This window comes from Chiloscyllium plagiosum, unplaced genomic scaffold, assembly GCF_037043375.1.
Source record: "Chiloscyllium plagiosum isolate Xiang-an unplaced genomic scaffold, Cpla_swu_hap1 HiC_scaffold_33, whole genome shotgun sequence".
NCBI lineage: Eukaryota > Metazoa > Chordata > Chondrichthyes > Orectolobiformes > Hemiscylliidae > Chiloscyllium > Chiloscyllium plagiosum.
The window spans coordinates 24,539,940-24,561,747 of NW_028270171.1; the positions used below are offsets into that span (position 1 = coordinate 24,539,940).

General features: G+C 40.2%; 1 protein-coding gene across 1 annotated transcript in view; it reads right to left on the reverse strand.

The window, feature by feature from the left end:
* The window catches only part of srebf2 (sterol regulatory element binding transcription factor 2), a 73,461-nt gene extending 52,047 nt beyond the window's left edge, over nucleotides 1–21,414 (reverse strand). Inside the window, exons 1-5 of the mRNA XM_043679939.2 lie at nucleotides 21,187–21,414; nucleotides 18,648–19,019; nucleotides 15,774–15,964; nucleotides 8,271–8,414; nucleotides 1,902–2,126 (exon numbers count right to left, since the gene is read on the reverse strand). Of these exons, the coding sequence (XP_043535874.2) occupies nucleotides 1,902–2,126; nucleotides 8,271–8,414; nucleotides 15,774–15,964; nucleotides 18,648–19,019; nucleotides 21,187–21,271 (1,017 nt within the window). The 5' untranslated portion in view covers nucleotides 21,272–21,414. The remainder of the gene's footprint in view (nucleotides 1–1,901; nucleotides 2,127–8,270; nucleotides 8,415–15,773; nucleotides 15,965–18,647; nucleotides 19,020–21,186) is intronic.
* Between the last annotated feature and the right edge of the window lie 394 nt (nucleotides 21,415–21,808).

Sequence of the window (21,808 nt, forward strand, 5' to 3'; positions counted from 1 at the left end):
CAAGTTCCTAACCATGCCCTGAGGTCAATGCCTTCCCTGTTAGGCCTCTTGCATTGAAATAAATGCAGTTTAATTTACCTTGTTCTCTGCTTTGTCCCTGCTGCCCTGACAGTTTGACTCGCCTTTGTTCTCAACTGTATGTGTCTCAGATTAATCTCTTTCCCTCGAACCATTTTCATGAATCTTCGCTGCAATTGCTCTGAAGCCTTTTCACCTTTCCTAAAATGTGGTTCCCAGAAAGGGACATGCTACTCCAGATGAGGCAGAGCCAGTGTTATATAAAAGTTTTTCATAACTTCCCTGATTTTGTATACTCTGCCTCTATTCATAAAGCCCAGGATCCTACGTGCTTTTTAAATTGCTTTCTCAACCTGCAGTCATCTTCAACAATTGTGCACATTCACTCAGGTCTCTGTTTCTAAATTAAGCAGGCACAGGTCTGCCAATTGCACTTGCCTGTCGGTGTCACTGACAGATTTGGAAATTTGTGCCTTGCGTGCCTAAGTCTAGTTAACTAATATAGATTAAGAATAGCAGTGAGCAAGCCCTGTAATTGAACTTTAGTTTTTTATTGCTTGCCTCACTGTCAGAAGTTACTGCCTCTTGCTCAGCACTGATAGGCTACCTGAAATTTGCCAAAGAAGCTGTACTTTACGTGTGAACATAAATATGAGGGAATATCAATAATAAATGGAGCTGACATGATCACTGCTAACATTGGTCTGGTTATTGCTGAATAGGGCAGCAGGTCAGGCAGCATCCAAGGAGCAGGAGAATCGACGTTTCGGGCATGAGCCCTTCTTCAGGAATGAGGAAAGTGTCGATTCTCCTGCTCCTTGGATGCTGCCTGACCTGCTGCGCTTTTCCAGCAACACACTTTCAGCTCTGATCTCCAGCATCTGCAGTCCTCACTTTCTCCTTATTGCTGAATATACTCGCATACAAGCTTTGATAATTTCCGAATCAAGGTTCAACTTGTCACCTCCAAATGCTGAGGTACATTATCAATTGTCCTTCAAAAACCAAGTAACCTAATCACCAAATATGAAAATTAGAGATTAAACCCCAAACTTCCTGAGTTTTTTTAAAAATGCCTACAGCACTCTATTACAAATGTCTACCAAAACCAAAAGATAAATAAACAAATAAATAAATAAAGTTAATTTGAACAATGAATGAAACACAAACCACTGAGTGGAATATGTTGTGAACCAGGCCAGAACCCCTCAAAATATTTTATGAGGATAGCCTAACGTTTTCTTATTTTAACTGCAGCTGTGAAGTGGATATGCCAGGTGTGACACAGCAGGCATTTGGTTTTAAGCAAAACAGAATTTATTGAAAAGCTACAGTTGAAACACAAACAAAAAAAAATTAGAATAATTTAACTACTGGAAAACTTAACTGACCCAATATAACAACTTAACTAACTGTTCCAATCCAGCAACATTCCCTAAACACACCCCTCGGCAAAATGGTAAATTAAAACAGATTCTTATAGGCAGGAGGGAACAAAATCCAAAGAGATTTCAGAGAGGATGTCAGCGAGGGATCATTCACTGAAGCTTGCAATATTCCTAGACTCCAGCATCTTGTGAATGCTACAACTAAACCAAATCTAGAAAAAAAAACCTGAACTGGGAGAACTAGCCACTCCATTGCCACTGTTAAACTAGGCTCTTCCGAGACCCCTCGGCACCTTTGCCTATATAAATTCTCCCAAAAAAAAACTCAAGGACAAAATAACCTCGTTAAGGTGATAGCATAATCACAAATATATTGAACTGTCACTCACAGTATACTATTTTCTTCCTCGAACCCTTATGAGCAGAGACCTTCAGAAATGTAACACACCATTACACAGAACATTCTGAATGAAAAAAAAATTATAAGTGACTTACTTTAGCTTCTGTTCCCATCACAAGATCCTTGAGCTCTATGATCTTATCATTAATGGATGATCGATATCGCTTCTCAATGATATTATGAGTTGTTCTCTTCTCTCCCTCCTTCAGCCCCTCCACTGGGGCTTTTCCATTCCCAACAATTTGCTTGATTGGAACCTTATCGGGCCCAACCATCATTGGCACAGTTGTCAAGATCGTTCCATTACTGCTTACCAACGTCTGAAAGAGAAAACAATAAATAAATTCTCTACTGATCCATTTGTACAAATTTTCCAGTTTTTTTTTGCAAAAAAGCTTTTATAAAACCACCACTTCTGGTCTCCATTTTAGGTCTTTCCCATTGAAAGCTTGACATTTCACCCAATAGGCATTTGGATAATTTGATCCCAATCTTTTGCTTTCAGAAAACAACCAAGACAAATAGAAAAAGGTAGCTCAAGAAAATATGCTTCCATAGTGCAATCTGACATGGGAAAATATGTTAAAAGGATTTTGAGCTGTGTTGGATCACGAAAGCATTCTGAATAGTGCTCCACCCATTACAAAAGATCAAAAATAGGCAAAGCTACTTTTTTTAAAATTGCTACTTAAAATTCAGTCAGAGTGTCATACAGGCAGAAGAAGGCACTTGTGCCATTGACCTACTTAAACCAAACCCATTTTCCTGTACTTGGCCCATAGCCTTGAACATCATGACATTCCAGTACTCAACAAAGTACTTTTTAAAAGATTGTGAGGTTTCTTGCCTCTACTACCCTCCCAGGCAATGCATTCTGGATTCTCACCATACTCTGGATAAAAATAGTTTTCCTCAAATACCTTTTAAACCTCCTGATCTGTATGTTAAAATCATGTGGTCTCATTACTGACCCTTCAATTGAGAGGAACAGCTGTTTTCTATCCAATCTGTCTGTGTTTCTCAATCTTACACACCTCATTCAGGTGCTGCCACACTTCACCCTTTGCTGCTCTTAAGAAAACTAACCAAGCCACTCCTAGCCTCTCATACAGTTCCAATCCAGGCAACGTTCTGGTCTATCTCCTCTGCACCCCTCCAAAGCGTAACAATTCAATTTCTAGCAATTCCATCGACCTACTTAAACCTTCATTGTCTGTATCTAAACAACATTATTGTTAGCTTTTAAGCTTAAAAAAAAAAACAAGTTTGCATCCTTTGTTCTCCCAATGCTGCATCATTAATCTATGACAACTAATTATTTTTCCGGATCCTCAACAATATGGAACTCCACAACTCTCAATCTTCCCTAGTTGCTAGAACATTCCATCAAGCTTATAGTCACGTAATAACTACTTCCTGAGCTTTACAAACTTCTCTTTTAAATTCAGGTCATCTTAGTTCAACATCTCAGTAACAAAAAAAAGTGGCTCGGCCTGAAGATGCCATCAGCCTAATGATTTGAAATGTTCAAAAAGGAGAACATTTTAAAAATTACCCCCACCACCAGCATTGCAGTAATACAGTATTGTTTCTTAAACAACATTAAACTTATCCCTTCAAACACATAACCATTACCATGTAGAAGCATTAGGGCAGTGGATCCTGATGAACACTACCATCTCCAAGTCACAGATCATTTGGATTTGAACACTTATATCCAATTCGTTCATCCCCAGGTCAAAATTTCTAGAACACCCTCCATAACCTATGCTGCACAGACTACAGTACTTTAATAGAGACTGAAAAACTGCAGATACTGGAATCCAAAGTAGACAAGCAGGATGCTGGAAGAACACTGCAAGCCAGGCAGCATCAGGTGGTGGAGAACTCAACTTCTCTTGATGCAGCCTGGTTTGCAGTGTTCTTCCAGCCTCCCGCTTGTCTACTGCAGTACTTCAATAAGCTGGCTGGTCACCACCTTTCGAGGACAATTAGAAATAAACAATAAAATGCTGGGCGGTCCTGAGATTACCACATCCCATGAAAATATATAGAAAAAGAACAAAAAAAAATATTTTCCACTTCAAATTTTAACATAGATATATGTGATGGAAATTAATTAATTTCAGCTTCTCCTTTTAAAATGAGATCTTGCCCATGTTCTGACTAGAGGATGATCAGGATCCATAATGCACTGCCTGCGAGTTAAGGCAGGAAACCTCATAACCTTTAAAGTACTTAGAATTATACACTTCAAGGCTATGGTCTTAGGGCAGTACAGATTTGATGAGCCAAAGGGCCTCTTCTGTACCCTTTAATTTGATGATTCCAGGATTGAGCATAAAATGGCGTTGTGGTCCTATTGATATGTTACACCTCAAAATAAACATTGCAGCTAGCATGGCACCCTCAGTGGGCTGTAGTCTTGGACAAAAGACACATCCAGCATACCTGGTGAAGTGGGAAAAGAAAACTGGGGAGAAATCTGAACAGGTACAACAGTTCGGATGAGTGAACAACATGGGCAATGTTACAGTCACATGCATTGTGCGGGGCTTGAGGTATAAAAGATTCACTAAAAACAAAAAAAAGGAAGACAACAGAGAATTGCACACCCTGAAGACCACCAGATTCCTTCATTTTGCCATCCAAAGATCAGATAACATCCATCCTTTGCACTTATGAACTAGGAATCGCAGAACGATACAGCAGAAGAGCTGATCATTCAGCCCACTGTGACAATGACAGCTGTATGAAAGACCCAATTAGTTCTAGTAGCACAACTGTAATATACTGGAACAGTAATCCAGAGACCTGGATTAATATTCTACCTGCACAGCTGGAGGAACTTAAAAATGCTATCAATCGATAAATCTGGAATAAAATGCTAATCTTACAGAGTGATTGTCAAAATTATTGAATTGACTAAAAATCAAATCAGGTTCATCAATATCCTTTAGTGAAGGATATCTGCCTTTACCTATTCAAATATAATCAGGAATGAAGGACAGAAACTGGTCTTACCAGTGATACGCACAACCCAAATACAAAAACAAATTATTATCCTAATAAGATGAACATAGTAACCCTCAACAAATATCTATTAGCATAGAAAGTATAGCAAAAAGTATATTTTCTTTAAAAGTACTTATTATGGATGTGAGGGTTCAAGCCTTGGGAAAGAAGAAGCAATCAACAGCTTCAAAATGGGGGCTCGACAAAGATCTTCAGAGCAAGATGGGTGAGGCAGGAACTAATAAAGAGCTGAACAAGGTCAGAAGAGGAAGACAATTGCTAAATAATATTTTTTAAAAACTCAAAAGGAGTCCTTTGGACATGTTATTCATGCAAAATGATTGGCATGCCCAGCCATAGAAGGTAAAATGAGCAAGAGGCCAACTTTCTCCATTTTTAAAATTTAAAATTCAATAGTCGAGAGAAAAGATAAATAAGGTAGCTCACTCAGCTGACTGAGGGACACTTACTAGTCAATTACCTGAAGCAGGCCTTAAAAGGAGCTGATATTGAAGCTCAAGTACTGTTCCTATCCTAGACCCTATCATTCTGACTATCACAGCCTTAAATATATTAAATGACGCAGGCTCCACTACTCTCTCTGGGTAAGAGAATTCCACAGACTAATCACTCAAGAGAAATAAATTTTCATCTCCAATTAAATTGAAGACATCTGATCTTTAAATTCTGGACCCTAATTCCATTTCATGCTACAAGAAGGTCAGCATATATACTGTCAAGTCCCCTCAGGATCTTATGTGTTTCAATTAAATCACATCATGCTCTTCTGAACTCCAATATGTTAGACCCTCAATATTAACTTGTTTTTCAAAACGTGTACAACACAACGCAGAAACACAAAATAGGAGGAGTAGGCCATTAGTCCTTCAATTGTGCTCTGCCATTCAAAATGATCATGGCTGATCATCCAACTTAGTACCATGTCCCCACTTTCTCTCCATATCTTTTGATCCCTCTAGCCCTAAGAACTGTATCTCACTTCTTGAAAACATTCAATGTTAGCAAGATTTGAAAAGATTGCAGCTCAGGTTGAGGTTCTTGATGTGAGTTTGCTCGTTGAGCTGGAAGGTTCGAATTCAGATGTCTCATTGCCATTCTAGGTAACATCATCAGTGAGCCTCTGGTGAAGCACTGGTATTATATCCCACTTTCTATTAATGTGCTTAGGTTTCCTTGGATTGGCGATGTCATTTCCAGTTCTTTGTCTCAGAGGTTGGTAGATAGGGTCCAAATTGATCTGTTTGTTGATAGTGTTCCGATTGGACTGCCATGTTTCTAGAAACTCTTGTGCATGTCTTTGGCTTGTCCTAGGATGGATGTGTTGTCCCAAAGTGGTGTCCTTCCTCGTCTGTATGTAAGGATACTAGTGATACTGAGCGAAAGAGGAAAACAACAAACTGCCATTCCTCGATGTCACAGTACATCAAACAATTAATAGGGAACTTCAAACCAGCATCTACAGGAAAACAACACATACGGACCAAATACTTAACTACAGACGCAATCATCGCAACACCCACAAATGAAGCTGCATTAGGTCATTATTTCAAATGAGCCAACATACACTGCAGCACTGAGGAACTATGAAGAGCCGAAGAAAATTACCTATACAATGTATTTAAGAAGAACAGGTATCTAATAAATGCAGTCCACCGATTTCTCAGCAACAAACACAAACAAGCAGACAAAACGTGCCCAGAAACCCTAGCCACTTTACCTTACAACAAAGACATCTGAAATGACTGCCAGACTACTCAGACCTCTCGGCATCTTGGTAGCCCACAAACCAACCAACAAACACGCAAACAATAGCTAATGAACTTAAAAGACCCTATACAGACAACAAGCAAAACAAACACTATTTACAAAATGCCGTGCAAGGACTGTAACAAACACTACATTGGACAAACAGGCAGAAAACCAGCCACCAGGATACAATAACATCAACTAGCCAGAAAAAGACATGGCCCACTATCACTAGTATCCATACATACAGATGAGGAAAGACACCACTTTGATTAGGATAACACATCCATCTTAAGACAAGCCAAACAGAGACACACACAAGAATTCTAAGAAGCATAGCATTCCAACCGGAACTCTATCAACAAACAGATTAATTTGGACCCCATCTACTATCCTCTGAGAAAAAGAACCGGAGATGAAATCATCAACCTAAAGAAACTTAAAAATACGAACAGAAAGTGGAACGAAACACCAGTGCTTCACCGGAGGCACACTGATGATGTTACCTAGAATGGTAGTGAAACGTCTGAAACCGAACGTTCCAGCTCAGCGAGCAAACTCTCATCAAGAACATCTGATGTTTCAGCCTCAACTGCTTTATGTAGAAGAGAATTCCACAAGCTCACCACCTTGTACAAAGAAATCCCACCTCATCTCAGTTCTAAATGGCTTCTCCTGTATGTTTAAACCATTGATTCTTGGTTCTGGAATCCCCATTTATTGGGAACATCATTCCTGTAGTTATACCAGTCTAGACCTATTAGAATTTTACAAGTTTCCACGAGAAGCCATCATTTTTCTCAACACTAGTAAATATAGCATTAACCGATCCAGTGCCTCTTCATACATCTGTTGCACTCCCTCCATAGGCAGAACATCCATCCTCAAATAAGGAAACTAAAACTGCACACAATTCTCCAGGTATGGTCTCACCTAGGCCCTATACGATTTCAGTAAAACAAGCTCCTGTACTCAAAGCTTCTCACTGAAAGCCAACATACCATTTGTCTTCTTCACACCAGCTGCTGCACCTGTGAGGTTAATTTTAGCCACTGATATATAAAGTTACATGAGTCTTGTTGCACCTCCCTTTCCCAATCTATTGCCATTCAGATGATAATCTGTCTTCCTGTTTTTGCTACCAACATGGATAACTTTACATTTATTTTTCCATACATAATGTCATGCATTTGCCTATTGCAAATAGCTGAGATCCAAGCACTGATCCCTGTGGTACTCTACTAGTCACTGTTTGAAAAAAGATCCATCTATTCCTATTCTTTGTTTCTTGTTTGCCAACCAGTTCCCTATCCATGTTAGTACACTAACTCCAATTCCACGTGCTTTACTGAAATATAAATGAGCTGATTCCACCCAGTCAAAGCTTATGAAGCTGACTAGTCACCTTGTTGACCCAACTGAGACCAATTAACTCAATAACTGGAAACTGAATCTTCAAATCAGTCCATTGACTACATCACTGGTGACCTCAAGTAGAAAACTGTTCTTTCCGAACAAATTATTTGGGCCATTGGAACTCCGACATTTAGTTATGGCTCCATATCCGTCAGAATGTAGATATACTTGTTAAAAGTAAGGTTCTAAGGCAAACCATGCATTAAAAGAAACAACCCTTTTATTTGAACTTGCATTAACAACTCAGCTCTTTGAGTAGAACATACTGGGACTTGTAAAGCTGTTTGTACTGGAGTGGCCAGTGTTGTGATGGTTGGATTCTGCACTGCTGCGATGACTGGACTGCGATCAGCTTTCAAAGTTGTTAGGACCAAGGAGTCAGTCTTTATGAGTTGTGGCTGCACCAGTACCTAGAATAGAATAAAAGGGACCCAATTGTCACAAAAATGAAGTCAACAATATGATTAATAACTGAAATACTTATTCAAAAGTAAAGAGAAATAAAGCTGATTTCACAAATGAGAACAGAATCTAATACCTGGTTTTTAAAAAAAAAATTAGGTAACCAGTTGCAGTTTAACAGTTAAGTGATGGACTGACTATTCTTGCCAAATTTAGGACACACTACCAACTAAGGAAAATTTGATGGACTACTCATTTCGTTATACAGAAAAATATGAAATCCTCTAAGTTGTGGAAGATTCTGAACCTTGTACTCACTCTATGATAAACTTGTTCGATTCCAAATTCTGCAACAATAAACACAATCAGCTTTGGCAAGTTAAAGGTTCTCAGGATTTTAGAGGAGACGGATGTGGTTTAAATAGTAAAATTTATTCCGAGGTGGGAATCCAGCTTTTACTAATTCAAAGTGGCAGAGGTGAGGATTGGGGAAGAGCAGCATTTTAAAACACTACATTTCCGTACACTATAAAAACAGAACCCTGCAGTATATTTTTAAAGACATAATTTGCATTGTGATAAACAGAAAACTGCAGAAGCACTTACAACACAAACCCTTGTGTCAAGTCTTGAAGATATAATAAAACAGAAAATCAAAGTAGTGTTCACTTATTTTCATTGGCAACAATCTCACATACTAATCAGATAGTCTCGGTTTAAGTTCCACATCAAGACTTCTATTCAAGCAGTCACCAAACGTTTAGTCTCACAGGCTTCAATTTTGCTAGCCAGTTTACTATTACATAACATTTGAACCACCACCTTTTGAATGTGCACATTCACGAGGTCAACTGCATCATTTGGAGAAGAACACAAAAATTAGCAGGCTATTCCACCTATCAAGCTGCTTCCTCTGTTCTTGACTGACAAGGGCATCAAAGGGAACAGGGGTAAATAGGAAATTAAGAGCTACAATCTTATCAAATAGCTGAGCAGATTCAACTTCGTAGTCCATAAGACAATTACACAGCTCAACACCAGTTGCCTGTTCCCCATTACTCTTGACCCCCATGTGGATTAACAAATCAGTCTATCTCAGCCTTGAATATATTCAATTGTCCAACCTCCATTGCTCCCTGTGGCAAGAAATCCACAGAGTACACACTTAAGGGGGAAAGAAACATCTGTCTAAAGTTTTAAGCTGAGCATCACTAGTTCTAGACTTTTTCCACAAGGGGAAACGTCATCTCAGCAACCAGTCGAGGTGCATAAGAATCTTTTAGGTTTAAAAAAGATAATCTCTCATTCTGTTAAACTCACGAATATAGCCCAACTTGCTTTACACAGCTTACAGGTGCCTTTTTCACAACTAAACCACTGGTGAGTTGCAGGAGCAAATTTTTAAATCTCAAACATGAATCTCGTCAGTTGAACTCTTAACAGTTATTTGAGGTATTAATTTGTATACTCTCTCATCCTAGACAAATAGTCTTGGATTCAAGTTCCACTCCAAGACCTAAATTCAAGTTGCTACCAACCATTGCGTTTCAGACTAATTAGCAAAACTCAACCTTTTCATGTGACACTTCAAATGTCTTTTGAATGACCACATCCACTACATCTGTACTCCCTACACAAGAACTAGAATTTAGAGCAGGAATAGGACAGACTTAAAAAGTAACGAAAGCTCCATTTGATAAAAAAAAAGTCACTCAAATATCATTTTGCAAAAGTACATTTATGAGCTCAGCAGTATCTAATTTAATTGTAGATCGTACCTTGGTGCTAAAGGGTTCTTGTGGTGCAGTGATAGCATCCCTAGCTCTTAATCGGAGCCTCCTGACTCAATTCCCAACTGCTCCAGAGGTGTGTAATAACATCTTTGAACACCTCTGATTAGAAACATCTACCCTGTTGCTGATTTTAACGCATCAGATACCTGCTGTTAAAGGCCATCCCCACATTATTCACTACAATATTAAACATCTACAATGTAATAGCAGAGCACCACTGCATGTAAAGAATTTTTATTCTTGGTAGCTGAGCAGACTATAGCATTGTCAAACTAAGGGAAACAATAATAATTGGAGTATTAAAAGGCAACTGAACTTAATATACCCAGAACAACTTAAAGATCTTAAATCAGAAATTAGGTCATGATCTGTTTCACAGTATTTTGCTTCTGTTCCAAGAAGATCCATCCTCAAACTCTGTTCTTCCCAATAGGTTTTCTGTTTGCCTCTTATTTTGATTTGATCATATGCCACTACTTCCCTTCTTGTGTTTGATCAAGTTTGACCCAAACTTGCTATCAAGTGTTACAAGTGAAGGATCATACAAGTGAAGCTTGCTAGGTGTTACAAGTACTGCACTGACGGATCATAATCTCATTGCCCTTGTTTGGCAGTACAGCAGTCTCCTGCCTTCCTCAGAACTATTCTCAATTAGGCTCTGAAAGCAGGTCAGAATCTATGAGTCGTGCAGCACGTTATTCATCTTCTGACTCCTCAAAGTTTTCCATTATCTACAAGGCACAAGTCAGGAGTGAGAGATGGAATACAGCATGACTGCAGCTCAAACAATACCCCAGCAGCTTGATACCATTCAGTACAAAACGACTGACGTCACATCCACAAATTTTCAGTCCCTCCACCATCGATGCTCAGTAACAGCAGTGCATACCATCCACAAGATACACCACAGAAATTCACCAAGTGTCTGAGACAGCATCTTCCAAACGTATAACCATCACTGTCTAGAAGGACAAAAAAAGCAGCAGATTCAGGGGAACACCACCAGCTGCAGGTTCCTCTTCAAGAGACACATCATCCTGCATTGTTGCTGGGTCAAAATCCTGGAACTCCCACACTAACCACATCATGGGTTAGAAAATGGACAGCAGTGGTTCCAGAAGGCAGCTCACAATTTTTTTCCTTTTAAGAGATTCATTTTGTGGTTCTGTATATATTTGTTCAACAATGCTCCTGTGAAGCACCCTGGAATGTTTCAATAGGTTAAGGTTACTCTCAAGGGCAATTCGGAATGCAAACTAAGTTCTGACTCTACCTGAGACATCCATATCCCATGAATATTTTTTTAAAATTTCTTCATATGGTCCACCTCAGGATCTCTCTTCTCACCTCCTTAGAGATAATGATTCTAAATTTCTTTGAACAAGTTGCCATCTTGGGTTATCAATTCATTTCTGTATGCCCAATACTCTCTTGTATCAACAACTTCATGCTTGAAGCTCTCAGGCCACCATTTCAGCACTTAGAGAGCTGCATCATTTTGCAGAGATTCCTTGACTAGAGCAAGATGCTTGTCTTTTAGATTCAACACCTCTAGGTTGATAATTTCCACTGCGTGTTCAGTTGTTGCTTCTTGTAGGGTTTTTATGATAATAATAGTTGTCATGGTCACTGACAGCTAATGGAAAGTGAAACAAGGCAACTGAAACATGGTAATAGAGAAAAACAAAAACCCATTGGATTCTAGCCACACATTAGTGCCATCAATAGAACTGCTTTTCAAATTAATGTCATCTGCAGTTCATCTGCTATCTTGTACAAGCCTTTATTATCTCTTGGCTGGACTCTTCCATTGTAAGCCTACCTGATCTCCCACATCCTACTATTTGAAAAGTTACGGTCACCAAATCTCTGCTGTTCCTGTCTTAACTTACACCAAATTCCATTCACTTATCACCCGCGTGATTTTTCACATAGTGGCTCCTAGACAAACTATGTGTTAATTTTGAAATTCTCACCCATTTTCAAATCTGTCCCTGGCCTCATCCCTTCATTTCTCTGGGACATTCTTCAACACCACAACCCTCCAAGATATCTGCATTGCTCAAATTGTGACCTCTAGGGCAATCCGTTAATTGTTACACCATTGATATCTCAGCTACGTTGGCCCCAAGACTTGGAATTCTCTCCTCAAATTCTGGATTAGAGTGGTGCTGGAAAAGCACAGCAGTTCAGGCAGCATCCGAGGAGCAGGAAAATCAACGTTTTTTTTTAGATTACTTACAGTGTGGAAACAGGCCCTTCGGCCCAACAAGTCCACACCGACCCGCCGAAGCATATACCACCCAGACCCATATTCCTACGTTTACCCCTTCACCTAACACTACGGGCAATTTCCCATGGCCAATTCACCTAACCTGCACATTTTTGGATTGTGGGAGGAAACCGGAGCACCCGGAGGAAACCCACGCAGACACGGGGAGAATGTGCAAACTCCACACAGAGAGTTGCCTGAGGCGGGAGTTGAACCTGGGTCTCTGGCGCTGTGAGGCAGCAGTGCTAACCACTGTGCCACCGTGCCGCCCACATTTGGGCAAAGGCCCTTCATCAGGAATAAAGCAGAGTGCCTGAAGGGTGGAGAGATAAATGAGAGGTGGGTGGGGGTGGGGAGGAAATAGCATAGAGTACAATAGGTGAGTGAGGGTGGGGATGAAGGTGATAGGTCAGGGAGGAGGGTGGGGTGGATAGGTGGAAAAGAAGATAGACAGGTAGGACAAGTCATGGGGACAATGCTGAGCTGGAAGTTTGGAATTGGGTTGAGGTGGGGGGAAGGGGAAATGAGGAAACTGGTGAAGTCCACATTGATGCCCTGGGGTTGAAGTGTTCCGAGGCAGAAGGTGAAGCGTTCTTCCTCCAGGTGTCTGGTGGTGAGGGAGCTGTGGTGAAGGAGGCCCAGGACCTCCATGTCCTCGGCTGAGTGGGAGGGGGGAGTTGAAATGTTGGGCCACAGGACGGTGTGGTTGATTGGTGCTGGTGTCCCACAGATGTTCCCTAAAGCGCTCTGCTAGGAGGCGTCCAGTCTCCCCAATGTAGAGGAGACCGCATTGGGTGCAACGGATACAATACATGATATTGGTGGATGTGCAGGTAAAACTTTGATGGATGTGGAAGGCTCCTTTAGGGTCTTGGATGGAGGTGAGGGAGGAGGTGTGGGCGCAAATATTTCCCTCCCCACCCTTTTCCACCTTCCACAAAGACTGTTCCCTCCGTGACTACCTGGTCAGGTCCACGCAGGTTTTGCAATTCCTGCGGTGGCAGGGGAAGGTGCCAGGACAGGAGGGTGGGTTGTTGGTGGACAGGAGGATGAGTTGTCCTACCTGCCTATCTTCCTTTCCACCTATCCACTCCAACCTCCTCTTTGACCTATCACCTTCATCCCCACCCCCACTCACCTATTGTACTCTATGCTACTTTCTCCCCACCCCCACCCTCCTCTCATTTATCTCTCCACCCTTAAGGCACTCTTCCTGTATTCCTGATGAAGGGCTTTTGCCCAAAACGTCGATTTTCCTGCTCCTCGGATACTGCCTGAACTGTTGTGCTTTTCCAGCACCACTCTAATCCATAATCTGGTTTCCAGCATCTGCAGTCATTGTTTTTACCTTATTTTCTCCTCAAAATTTTTTGCTTCTATACCTTTTCTCCCCCCTCTTAAGAGATTCAGTTTGTGGTTCTGTGCCATATTTTGTTCTATATTGCTCCTATAAAACACTCTGGGGTGCTTCATTTGGTTTAAAAGTGCTATAAAAGTTGTAAATAAAAATAAACATTCATCCAAACTAAATCTTTGCCCACATAACCAATCACAATTAGCATATCCACGGTCTCATCTATCCTCTTTCTTCACTTCCAAATTGAGCTGAAATATTTTGGTTAAGCACGTCACTTTGATCACACACATTTCTGACCAAGAAGTGCCTTTCACTAGTTAAAGAGAAGCCTGGTAGAGGTTCTTAAGATTATGAAAATATAGACAGGGGAGATGTCCATAAAATGCTTCTATAGGAGAAAGTCCAAAAGGAAATTTAGGAAAACCATCTCCAACCAGAGAGTGCTAATAATGTGGAAGTCACTACCACCTGGTGTGGCTGACATGAACTGCATAGGTACATTTAAGAGGAAGCAAACGCACACAAGGGGAAAAAGGGAAAGTTAGGACACATTGATTTGGGTGAATAATAAAGTTGGTGGAGCAACATTCCTGAGCAAGGTCTACCAGCAGACATCTTTGGATCAAGGAATAAGATACATAGGAAGTCACTCAAGTTTCTTGAGACAAAGCTTATTTATTAAGCATCAGGCTTTGAACTACCAGGACAAGAATGATCTTGCTTATCAGGCTCAGGTCAATCTGGGGTCTCTGTACAGCCAATGTACACTGTACTCTAAACTATGCACTTGAAGTGACACAAACAATGCTGCACTTTCGGAAGGAGGCAACTCTCTAGAGACTAAGTAGAGGACTAATCACTTTAAACTCAGCAAATGAGGTGGCAATCATTTGACTCCAGGGTTTTGCATTTGATAAGTAATAAAACTATATTAGTTAGATTAAGGTAGGAAAGATTAAAAAAAATTGCATGGACTGGTTTAGCTGAATGGACTGTTTCTGTGCGTTCCATGAATGCCCATTGATATAATACTATACTCAAAAATAAATGCAAGAAACATTTCTACGCAAGTATTAGATTAGGCTGGATCAGCATTACTCACAAACTCAGTTTTGAAGAATTATGCTGTATTCCTCCAGGAGCATATTGAAAATCCTATATCTTCTTGATACTACTGCCATCAATAAATTCAGATCTCTCTGCTGTGTCTTGCCCTTGGAATACCATTTAATTTATACAATCCATTTTATTGTGCTTATTTAATGACGTAATTTTTCATTTGCCATATTATATGTCTCATGTCACTCATCACCACAACCTTGTTCACTTTTACAATTTCTCTACATTTGATTAATCTGTTCCTCATTGCTTGTAGCCTATCCGAGTATGGCTGCAATTGCAAAATTGGGAGAATTTTGTTTCTGAATACATTTTCAAGTCCTCGATATATACTGGCAATATTTCGCTGTGCTTGGTGCAAGAAACTGGTTAACGCCACTTCATTACCTGTGCAAAGCAAGTTGACTTGTTATACCGCTGCACAAAATATGATAAGCTTCAATTATTTCTAAAGCACGATGTTTGATTGACAATTGAATGGCAGCCAAAAATCTCCATTCCACAAAAGGTACTTTCTGGCACTAAAGAATGAGACTTGGTATTTTCAGAATGAAACCATGCTGACAGATAGATTTTTTCAGAAGGGACTTTACACTGATTCTAGGAGCCAGTATCTCGGCTCTGAAGCCCCTAGATTTTTCTATGTTGACATCATACATTCTAGGCCAATTGTCTTCCCTGATATTGTACTTCCATAGTTGCATCAGCTCAGAAACTATCATGCTCTACCCTGTTGACCAGAAAATTCCCATTATATATTGGTTTGAGAGATAGGAGTACAGAAATTAAAATGAATTTGGTTAATTATAAGTAAATATATACTTACAGGTACTTGCTGCACTTGTGGCGAGAGTGTTTGAACAGTAGTGGTAGTGCCTGGGGTCAGTGTCTGAATGTTGCCCACAGTGGTGGTTGAAGTAAGCATCCTGTGAGTAGCCAGACCCTGTACCTGCTGCTGGAATGCAACTGGCTGGACCTGCGGGGAAGTGACCAGGTTCTGTATCTGAGGTTGAAGAACTGTAAAAATATTGAAGTTAAAATAAGTAAACCTTGGGCTATTAACAGCAGCAAACACATCACTCCTAATGTTTGTCTCCCATGAACTTGAAACAAAACTCTATCCAAAACACAAATCTCTTTAATGAACATGCAGAATGGGTGCTTGCTGGGTAATTTACTTTCAACTTAGGTATGAGGTAGTGAACTTTGGTGGGAAGTCGAAGTGTCATATATCCCTTGGAAACTAAGTGTTTAACTGCGACAATGGAACAAAATGAGGTCCACATTCACAAAATACAAAGTAGTAATGCAGGTTAATGATTATGGTTCTCCACCACTTTAACAGATAAATGCTCACCAACTGGGTTGGTTTCTCTTGTATGATGTTAAACCAAATCTTAATTTGCTGATCTGAATGCAATGCGAATTCTATGCTTTGAATTTAATGATTGATGACCTGACAGGCGCAGAGAGAGTAGGTTATATTTAGGTTCCTTTTCTTCCCTGGATTGGGATCAGAATCACCTTGGGAGGACATGTGCTCCACTGTATGAGGTGCATCCATCACCCTGAGGCCACCTGGGAGGCAAAGGGAAGATCTTAATGATGGTGAAAGAGTTCAACTGAAGAGATGAAGAGATGTTTCCAGTTGTGGCATAAGGTTAAGAAATTCAAGATTTAATGTCTGCCATTAGATGCAATTCTGCCATTGGAAATCATGTATCGAATAATCCAGACTATGTGAAGAATTACACCAGGAACTGATTCAAGGCCCTCAGTCAGATTCTCTGATGCATTCGCGCATGTTGGAAGCTACACATATTGATACTCAGAACTCAGTTTTAAATGGCCAAAGGTAATTCATACGTACAATGTATCTTTTGTGTGGGAAAAGATGTATCATGGAGACTGCCAATCTTGCTGCATTGCCAAGGCAAACCCTGACCAGAGTCTACCTGCCTAGGTATTGACAGTTAGTTGTTTTTGTTTCATCTCAACCAACCAACCCCTTCTTATCTTATATAAATAGGTATCCACTATAGTTTCTTGTGTTTGAATCTTAATGAACGCAAAACAAAAGGCCTCGACTTCTGGTCTCTTTTTAGCAATATTTAAAGTTATGTACTACCAAGTAGTTATTCCAGTGCTAATGAAATATGTAACCAAGGCACAGATGAGAAGGTCCAGGTTTGAACATAATCAACAAAAGTTCAGATGAAGTGGCATAAACACTGTCACAAGAAACCTCAAGAAAGCTTCTGCTACTGAGCAAAGTGAGTAGGGGTGAAAGCCTGAAGGAATGTTCCTTCCAGTCAAACATGTTTTTCTGGGCTTACATACAATGAATAGCCATTATGTGCAGTACACAGTCAGAAGCGCCCTACTCCCCTGTAGAATTTGATTTCAACACAAATACTTACACCATGGTGAAACAGGAGGGGAAAACGTATTCTGCTTCAGTGAAACCACAAAGCTACTCTTCCCCACTTGCACAACACATGACTTCCCCAATTAAATTTAAAGGATGTGACTCACTTTCAGGTCAGTCATTTTGCGCTTTGTAATCACCTCCAAAAATTTACCAGCGACTCATCACTTTGCCCCTGTTTACTAATCCTATTCTGGTTGACTTCAAAAAGAATGTGTCATCTATAATTATTATATTTTTATTCAACAAGCTTAAAATTAGGCTAAATGTTTTTTTAACATAAAGATCAATAATCCTGTCTTGTTCAAAACAATATTTTTCATAGCTTTCATCAGGAATGCCAAACAAGCTGGGGTTACTTTCTCTAGAAAATATAAGATTAAACCTTTTAGTGGGAGATGATGGCATAGCGATAATATCGTTGCACTAATAACAGAGGCCCAGCCTAATGCTTAGAGGACTCAACTTCAAATTCCATCATCACACTGGTGGGTTTGAATTCAAACTAGAGATGAGAGTGCGTCCCAGTAATATTGACTGTATTTATTATTGCAGGCTTTTGCAAAATCTCAACTGATGCACAATGTCCTTTAGGAAAGGAAATCTGCTACCCTTGTCGGGCTTAAGTAATGCCCACAGCAATGCAGCTGATTCCTAACTGCTCTCCAAAAAGACAAGTAGGAATAAGGAACAAATACCGGCCTTGCTAGTGATGACCACATTCCGCAATTTTTTTAAAATTTGAGGTGGAGAGAAGATATCTTCCATTTGTACAGCAATCCAAAACTAGGGACCATAAATACAAAGTAATCATTAATAAATCCATCAAGGAATTCAAGATTAAGATTCAGTGATTTATAGAATATTGTCACTTGTACCTAGATTCTTTGAAAAGTGGATAATGTCACCAGAACCTTCTTTATCCAATGAGTGGTTACAATTTAGAACTCACTGTCATATGGAGTGGTTGAGGAAAATAGTAAAGGCTAAATTAAACATATGCTGGAGAAACAAGAGAGAAAGGAGTTTGCCAATGTGAGAAGAGACTAATGTGAAGTATAAAAACAGAGTATAGACTATTAGGCTGAAAGGCCTACATCTATGATGTAAATAATAAAGTCTACACAAAGTGAAAACTGCCTTCAATAATAAATAGTCAATATTACTGGGACGCACTCTCATCTCCAGTTTGAATTCAAACCCACCATTTTGTTGATACAATCTAGAACCACACTGATACACCTCCATACCCAAGCTGTAGCACGAGAATACCTGAAAATCCACCCTGGTTCTGGTAGGTTAGCACTGGTTGTTGAATGAAACGAGTCTGTGTTGGGGTTGAGGTAAAATTTGAAGTTATCATGAACGTTTGTTGCGGTGGTTGTGTCTGTGCTGGTGGACGAGGCTGAAGTGCTGGGGTGGTTCTTTGGGAAGCAGATGGAGTCTGGGACAGTATTGACAATGTGGACGGCTGAACAGCTTGTTGAGTTAGTTGTTGCTGTTGGTGCTGTACTTGAATTGGTTGCTGCTGCATGGTGATGGGAGTTTGCTCAACCTTGTCACACCCTGTCAGCCCACTGCTGAATTGTTCATCGAATAGGTCGGGAAAGTCTCCAACTTGGCCATTGACAAACTGCAGCATTTCTGTAAAAAGAATAAAACAAAAGACTAGAATCAGATTCTTTTATATTTAATTTTCAATTTTGTTTAATCTCTTGTTGCGTATCAGTGACCTTGAAATGATAGCAATAACATTGCTGTCGGTTACAATGTGTTTCTCTTTCCTCAATAGTGAGATATCTTTGTAATTTTTAAAATAAAAAGTTTCATCCACATTTTTGTTAACTAAATTTCTTTCAAAGTGTAAAAATGTATACCAGAGTGCAGGGGAGGTGGAATCAATCAACAGATTCAAGAAAAGTAGATATGCTTCAGATGAAAAGCGGGATAAAGGGTTATGGGGAGCAGGCAAGAAACTGGAATTGAGATCATGATAAGATCAACTATGGTCATGTTAAATCACAGAGTGGGGTCGATTCACTGGATTGCCTACTCCCACTCCTAATTCCTACATTCCCATAGAACGCTTGTCTCAAAGTCAATTAAGAATTTTTGACACATAGTTACTGTTGTAATGTAGAAAACACAACAGCCATCTTGCAAACTGCTAGCTCCCACAAATATAATGACCAGGTAATCAGTCTTTTACTGCTAATGAATGAGGAACAAATATTGACCAAAGCACCAGAGAGAATTCTCCTTTCTTCAAAATAGTGTTTTGGAATATTTTTCCATTGACACCATGGTCGCACCTCCAACAGTTCAGCACTCTCTCAGTAATGCAATACAATGTAAGCCTGTGTTTTGTATGCAAGTCTTGGAGGGAGAGGTGAACCCAGAACCTCATAACTTGAGGCAAGAGTTCAACCAACTGAACTATGGCTGACTATGTAGCCTCTATCAGTGAATGTTCCTCAAAGGCTTCAGAAAACAAATTGTTATAAGACAACTATAATGGAAATCTAATATTGTGGCTATCAAAACTTCACAGTCAACCAAGTCACCAACCTTTAGTGATGGAGATAATGGATTTTAGTTTATTCTCAAGAACCAGGAAGGTACAGAAACATTCCCTTCTCTTATTTAAGTACCAAAACGTGGCAACTATCTACCACTGAAATCCACATTCATGCTTTTGTTTCCTTTACATCCAGCTATTCTAATGTTATTAGGTTGGCATATATCTGCATCTTATTCAAAACTTTGCTGCCAACTCATACCAAGTGCCATCCATCTATTACTCCTGTGCTCAGTGGCCCAAGTTAGCTCCTGCCTCAAAATTAAGTTCACACTCTCATGCTCAAATTGCAATATAGCCACATCTCTTCTGTAACAGCGCTCAAAGAATTCTTTGTTTTGTTGACTCCCATCATTTTTGAAATTTCCCAAACTCTTTGCCCTAACATTTTCCACAATTCCAGCTGTCCGGTTCCCAAGCTTTGGAATTCCTCCCACTTCACTTTTAGATCATCTTTGAACCCTCTTTAATTAGGTGTGTTCTCATCATTCCCAATAGCCCTTGGCTTGGTGTCAGTGCAGGTGATCTTTTTGTGAAGTGCCACAATCCATGTTGCGTTTTTCAAAATGGAACTTGAAATTTACGTTTCAGAGACAGATAATGTTGATGAGGAAGTAGGTAGTCTTGGTGACTCTCTTGAGATGTAGACTGAAACTCAATCCTGGGCCAAACCGGACACCCCAAGCGATCAGCTTCAGTCAGAGAGAGAAAAAAATAATGACCAGGTAATGGAGTTTAAAAGCAGGATCTAAAAGCAATGGCTTTAATGCCCAGAATACTTAATCAGATGAAAATTCTGCTCATACAATACCAAATGCCAGAAAAACAGCAGAGGATATCTTATGTTAAAAGGTAGTATATAAATGCACACTGTTGTGAAAACGAATCAAACAGGCTGTGTTATCACAATATTTTTCAAGTGACTACATTATCATGTGTTTGACGTCACAGATTTTACACACCGATCACTTTATTCATGAAACTACACTCCATGCTACATTTTACTGTCAGTGAAGAGACAGGAAGTTAACAGTCAATAAATATCAGACGAGTATTGATGGTGACTAACAGTAAACAAAGGAAACGATTTACACAAATAAGATTCTACACATAGGGGATAGACTGAATTGACCTAACATTCATACTTTACATTCTCAATGATGATTTCTATATGTTTGTTTTAAACAGACTAACATTTTTTGGGAGGGAACATGAACTAAAGCATTAACTCACCATCAATATCCCCAAAATTCAGCCCCTCACTGAGCTCACTCAATGAAGGGTCCATATTCTCAAACGATAGATCCTCACTCTCCATTGCTTTAAGACTCCAAAAATTGGAATTCCAACAACAAGAACGTTATGGTTTCTTATATCTCAGGTCATGTTCCTGGTACTTTAACCCAACATTTTTATTTATCTTCGCAATTTTACTGCTGCTCGCCCCGCCATCTTGGCCGACCCCATGTCGTTGCGCCACTAACCCCGCCCCACTCCCCTCGTGCTCCGCCCCCCGAGTGTTTGTGGTCACGCCCCCTCCAGCACGCGTGTTCCTCGAGCGGTGGCGCGAGCGGCGTCCGTTGGTGTTGGTCGTGAACACGAGATGCGGGTCGACCAATCGTTGGGCCAGCCGGCCTGATGGGGTGATGCGACGTCAATGCCGGTGCAGTCCGTCGCCTTGGTGATGGCGGCCGCTCGCCTTCCAACTTTTTCCGTGCGTCCTTACGCCCAGTGCCGCGCTAGGTAAGGATGAGGATGTGTCGTCTACTTGGGCCAATACTTGCCAGCGTAAACAGAGCTTGAACGGTGGAGTGAAGTAAAAATTGTAGCATTCAAGGCTAGATACGCTGGGAGA